The following is a 5,413-nucleotide window of genomic DNA, read 5'->3' on the forward strand; positions in this document are numbered from 1 at the left end:
GGCTTTCGCGAGAGCGGGCAGCTCTCCCGGCATGCCCCGCTCTTCCTCTTCCCCGCCGCCGCCCTGAGGTAAGGTGGCCGTGGCGGCCACGGAGTTGTCCTAATCTGTTTCCATCCTCCCCCGGGTAGCAATGAGGAGGTGATGGCTCGGTCCGTCTCGACGGGCGCCCTCGGTATCTGTGGGGCTGGCGCGGGGAAGGACTGGTAGGGGATGGAGATGGGGTAGCTCAGGGTTGAGGTTGGGAGCAGGCCTCGGGAGAGGCCGTGGCTGCGGTGACGACTTTCTTAGGACACCTTTGGATTTAATTGTGAAAAGAAAGCGTAACTTCTGAGCAGCTCCTTCAGTTCGCTGTCAGCAGTAAGGTAAACAGTCCTGCTTCCGCATATCTGCATCAGAAGCTTAATACGTTTTTTGTAAGAATACTTTTTTTTTGCAGTTGAGCCCCCAAAATGGTGCGCTACTCTCTGGATCCAGAGAACCCTACGAAATGTAAGTTGTTTTTCCGTGGATGATTGCGTAGGATTTCACTGAAGCTATTGAGGTTTTAATTCCAAAAGTTGGTCTTTTTTTCTCTGCAGCATGCAAGTCCCGGGGATCCAACCTGCGGGTGCATTTCAAGGTACGCAGGGTGTGCATAGCAGGGAATGCAAATTCATCTGTGTTTTGGGCTGTTTTGTTGGTTTCCGGTTTTGGGGGTTTTTTTAACGAAGTGACTTTTACTGTTCTGTCTCCTTATGTAGTTACTTCAGAGTGGTAGTGTAGGTTACAGCCTGTGTTTGTTTTAGCTGCTTGTAATATTTTTTTATCCACAGAAACTGAGGTACTGTGTCCTAAAGAGCTTCATGTCTAACATAAAGAATAAAACACAGTAGGAAAACATGTTGCTGTGGATTTAGCAGGAGGAATGTGTTAGATGAGAGATTTGTTTCATTTGTCTTACTCTGCCTTTTTGGTTGTTTGGAGAGAACATGGAGTTCATCTGACCATGGGGCTGGTCAGGAAGCATGGCAGGGGAGCCTTGGGGTGTTTGGCATGAGAACACAAGTTCCTCTGGAAAAAGCTTAGGTGTGCAGAGAATTTGGGACACGTTTGAGTTAACCACAAAACTAAAGCTGAGCCGATGCTTTTCTGCTTGGTGCAGGTGAAAAGAGATTTCACTTATTTTGGTTTGCTCTTTTATTGTGATCAGGTAGCACTGTAGTTACTCTCTGACTTTCACATTTAGTATGCTCTCTTAAGTACTGATACTTTTATCCTTGATTTTTCTTTCTGAGCCTTTTCTTCTCTCCCCTTTATAATCTCTTTATCTCCTTAGAGAGAATTACGCTGTCTGTAGCTCGTTTTGTCATTGCTTCTTCTGAGATGCTATAGTTGACATTTCAGTAGGATTTATCCTTCAGGCTCCTGCTTTTTTCAGTTATTGGCCAAAGAGAAGCTATGGAAAGTATAAATACTGAAATTTTAATTTTGCTAGTTGGAAAGATCTAGCCATTACATAAAAACAATAAAGATGTGCCAGAGCCACAAATTTAGTAATGAAAGTCATAGCGAAGGTTAGAAAGATAGATAGTAGAAAAAACTATTATTAAGTATTCTTTGTTCTTTAATTTTATTTTTTTTGTGTGAGGGCTTCTTTTAAACTGAGTTTGTAGCAAAAAGAATAGGGTCCAGGAAGAAGAGAGGAGTGCTTTTTATACCATTGTAACTTGCATAGATCTGTTAAGAGGGACTTCCCTGTGCTTTGTGTTGCTAGAACACCCGTGAGACTGCCCAGGCCATCAAAGGCATGCACATCCGCAAGGCCACCAAGTACCTGAAGGATGTCACCCTGAAGAAGCAATGTGTTCCCTTCCGTCGCTACAATGGAGGAGTTGGCAGGTGTGCCCAGGTGAGATCTGTGATGGAGGCTGGGAAGGGTGCTTTGGCTTGGGCTGGGTAAAGGAGAGAGAAAAGATGATGTTGAGATGGTGTGGGGAACAGTCTGTCATAGATGATGATAAGAGGGAGAAGAGTTATTCTTAATTCCAATACAGCAATCATTGCATCTACGTGCAGTGTCAAGTAATTGATCAAATGTAATTACTTTCGTATGCAGCCTTAATAAAAAGGGATGTAATGGCAAGGTAATGGTGTGTTAAGGGCAAGTTGTGTTGTACCAGGATAAAAATGGAACTCTCTTCTTCCAGGCCAAGCAATGGGGCTGGACGCAGGGACGCTGGCCTAAGAAAAGTGCCGAGTTCTTGCTGCACATGCTCAAAAATGCAGAGAGCAATGCTGAGCTCAAGGTAGGCCGTGTCATCGTTATTAAATGTGAAGCATTCATGTTGTGTTGTGTGTTGGTGCTCCTGGACTCAGAGATTCTAATGTGGAGGGTGGGATAAGGCCCTGCTTTGTAGGTGGAACTGAATTGTATAGAGGCTTTGGTGCACTGTTTGATTAGGCTGCGTGAATTTTTCAAATTGAAATAATTTTTCACAGATAGCTAGCGTGTGCTGTGCATGGTTATCAACTGTTTAGAGTAAGGGTGGTTTAGACTTCTTGAAACCTACAGAGCAAAGCAAAATCTGTGGGCTCTTGGTCAATTTGTACCTTCATAATATACTCGGTACTTAATTTGGTAACTTTGATGGCAGTAAGCACTGTCTTAGGACACCTTTAGAATAACCATGAAATAATAATACCCTCTCTGAGCCATCAGCATCCTTTTAAATTCCTTGTGACATGTGGAAGAGCCGTCAGTGTTTTTTTGACTTCAGCTATTTTATTTGCCAGGAGTGATGTGTGCGGGGTGGTGGTGGTGGTTATTCATGTTTCTGCTGTGGAGATTATTTATTTGAAGAGTAAAACAAGTCACAAATTTAACCTTTTCCCCCCTCCCAGGGTCTTGATGTGGATTCTCTGGTCATTGAGCACATCCAGGTCAACAAGGCTCCCAAAATGCGCCGGCGCACCTACAGAGCGCATGGGCGGATCAACCCCTACATGAGTTCCCCCTGCCACATTGAGATGATCCTCACTGAGAAGGAGCAGATCGTTCCCAAGCCAGAAGAAGAAGTCGCTCAAAAGAAAAAGGTACCACATGTTGTATCCTTACTCCTCTTTAATGTTGTTGTCAAGATATCTGAGCGTTAATACTGGTTTTTTAGGCAGGGAGGTTGCTGTGATGACTATCTTGGGACACCTTTGGAACCAACACCTATGAAAATAAAGTTTTTTCTGTAAACACAGTGCTGAGATCTGAGAATGGTACTTCTCAGGGGCTGACACTGCATGGATGGTTTGTCCATCCCATCCCTCCCCTGGAGTGGTGACAGCATTCCCTGTCCCTGCCTGTGAACGTGGACCCAGGGCTCCCAGGACTGGAGGGGCTCCTCACAGACCCTGTTGAAAGACTTATGGTGTACTTAGCATATCTTAACTGGATGACCCATGTTTCAGTATAATTTCAGTTGAGTTGACAGCCTGTTACCAGTGCAGTAACTGGAAGGACATTTTCTGATTGGGTATTAGTGGATTTGGGGATTAGTGGAATGTTTTGTAAATGGGCAAAGAAATTTCTAACAGTTCTTGGTATTTCTTTCAAAGGATGACTGTAAACTTCTTTGTAAGATGTTTTGAGGAGGTGTAAAACTATTGCTGTTTTCTCATGTCTGTATTCTGTTTTTCAGATATCCCAAAAGAAGCTGAAGAAGCAAAAGCTAATGGCTCGGGAGTGAATGGATGTACATAAATAAAGCTTATGAAGTTAAGATTTATTGTGTGTGCTTCTCTGCTTGTCTGAAGCTTCTGCTGTAAGTGGTGTCCAGTGCTCTGCTCCACTTTCAGAGCCATCTGTGTGTTGCCTAGTGACACCCACTTGCCGCAGCAGCCAGTAATGCCATTGGAAAGCCATCCCCTTTGCCAGTGGGGACGTTGGTCACTTAATACCAGTACTATTCATATACAAAACAAGATCACTTGAACACGACGGGTGTGGTTTTCCTTGCCTGGAAAGAAGCCAGCAGTAGTTCTGCGCCCCCGGACCCGGCGTAGTTGGGTCCGTCCGTCCGACCGTCCCAGGCCCTGACTCAGCTTCGGCCGCGAGGGCGGGACGTGGGCCACTTGTCACACTGCCTTCTACCATTGGCGGCGAATCGGCGGCGGTGCGCGTCAGTCGGAAGCCGTTTCCGGTGCGGTGGCTAGTAGCTGCGTCGGGTCGCTGTCGACCGAGGTGAGTGCGGGGCTGGGACTGCACTCTTAGAGTTCCTTTGCGGCCTGCCGCTCCTCCGTGCCCGGCTGGAGACGTCATCAGGCTAGCCCCACTCTGCCGCTTGCTTCCTTCTCTGCGGCAGGAGCGGCGGCTTGAACCGGGAACGGCTCATGAAGAGGCGTGGGGCTCTGGTTTCGGTGCGTGTTTGCGTGGAGCTACATAAATTATTCCTTCTAGGCTAGGTCACCCTTTATAAAAACAACCCTAACCCTTTTGTCCGCAGAGCCGTTTTTCCGATCTGTAACAGCAGCTGAGCAACGACCGAGCTACACGGGGGAACAGAGACTAAACACGCTAATATCTGCAGCATCAGGCATGGCTGCTTGCAGAAACAGAAGCTTGTATCACAAAGAAATAAGCTTACTACTATAATTTGACTATTTGCCTTTTTTTGTGGGTTGTTTTTTTTTTTTTTCCTCCTAAAAACGAATGGCCTGCTAACCAGGCAACAGAGCATCACCAAATCGGAGAAGAAGCTCATGAACAATATCTCAATATGTTTGGGCTGGTGCTATATTTCTACTGCCTTCTTTCTGCATCTGGCAGAGGAATTACTTATTTTTTGGTCTGGAATCTTGATGCTGCTTGCTGTTACCTCAGAAGGGCAGCCTGGGCTTCTTCAGCTAACAGATGAATCCACAACATCTTGCTGAAAATTTAGTGTCTAGGAAGGGGGGGGGGGGCTGGGGCTAAAAATGTTTAGGATAGCTTAAAAAAAAAAAGTGAAACTCTGATCCTAGCTGCAGTGTGCATATTTGCCTCTTCATTCTCCATGGAAGGATCCTGGAAAGCTTTTGTTTTGCTTGTTCATATGAGAATTCGAATGTCAGCAGCCTAGAGAGGAGAAGCACAAAGGGCAAACCTACCCTATGCAGCAGAGTGTATCTAATATATTGCTTATCAGTACTGAAAGCGTCAGCTCTAATCCTAATTAACTGCTGCTTCTCCTAGTTGTCCCTTTCTGCTCCTGCACTTTGGCTTGCTGCTCTTTCTGAAGACTTATTTCTGGTTTGGGGAGAGAAGGAATGATTAATTTTCTAATAGTTTGGTCAATTGTATGGGATGGGTGTGTGATACGTGCCGTAAATATACAGGTACGTTTAGCTCAGATACTTGGATGTGGAATTAAGACTCAAAGGAGGTCACGTGCCACTGTTTATTTGG

At 45.5% G+C, this 5,413-nt stretch overlaps 1 protein-coding gene and 3 non-coding genes across 5 annotated transcripts; all 4 read left to right on the plus strand.

Annotated features, from left to right (window-relative positions):
- Positions 1-267: 267 nt before the first annotated feature.
- On the plus strand, positions 268-336 carry LOC128850313 (small nucleolar RNA SNORD58). Its single transcript, XR_008447611.1, has one exon. It is a non-coding gene; the product is annotated as a small nucleolar RNA SNORD58 (small nucleolar RNA).
- A 113-nt stretch (positions 337-449) lies between these two features.
- On the plus strand, positions 450-3,716 carry LOC128850263 (60S ribosomal protein L17). 2 transcript variants are annotated; one of them, XM_054053270.1, is made up of 6 exons: positions 450-504; positions 579-619; positions 1,754-1,888; positions 2,187-2,285; positions 2,881-3,072; positions 3,669-3,716. In XM_054053270.1, exons 1-6 carry the CDS (start codon positions 450-452, stop codon positions 3,714-3,716), a joined length of 570 nt encoding a protein of 189 aa, XP_053909245.1. The 2 variants fall into 2 exon arrangements, with proteins under 2 accessions (XP_053909245.1, XP_053909246.1); XM_054053271.1 differs by having other exon boundaries at positions 450-489.
- LOC128850314 (small nucleolar RNA SNORD58) lies at positions 2,628-2,695 on the plus strand. Its single transcript, XR_008447612.1, has one exon. It is a non-coding gene; the product is annotated as a small nucleolar RNA SNORD58 (small nucleolar RNA).
- LOC128850315 (small nucleolar RNA SNORD58) lies at positions 3,156-3,223 on the plus strand. The gene has a single exon (XR_008447613.1). It is a non-coding gene; the product is annotated as a small nucleolar RNA SNORD58 (small nucleolar RNA).
- Positions 3,717-5,413: the final 1,697 nt, after the last annotated feature.

This window comes from Cuculus canorus, chromosome W (genome assembly GCF_017976375.1).
Source record: "Cuculus canorus isolate bCucCan1 chromosome W, bCucCan1.pri, whole genome shotgun sequence".
In the NCBI taxonomy this organism is placed as follows: Eukaryota; Metazoa; Chordata; class Aves; order Cuculiformes; family Cuculidae; genus Cuculus; species Cuculus canorus.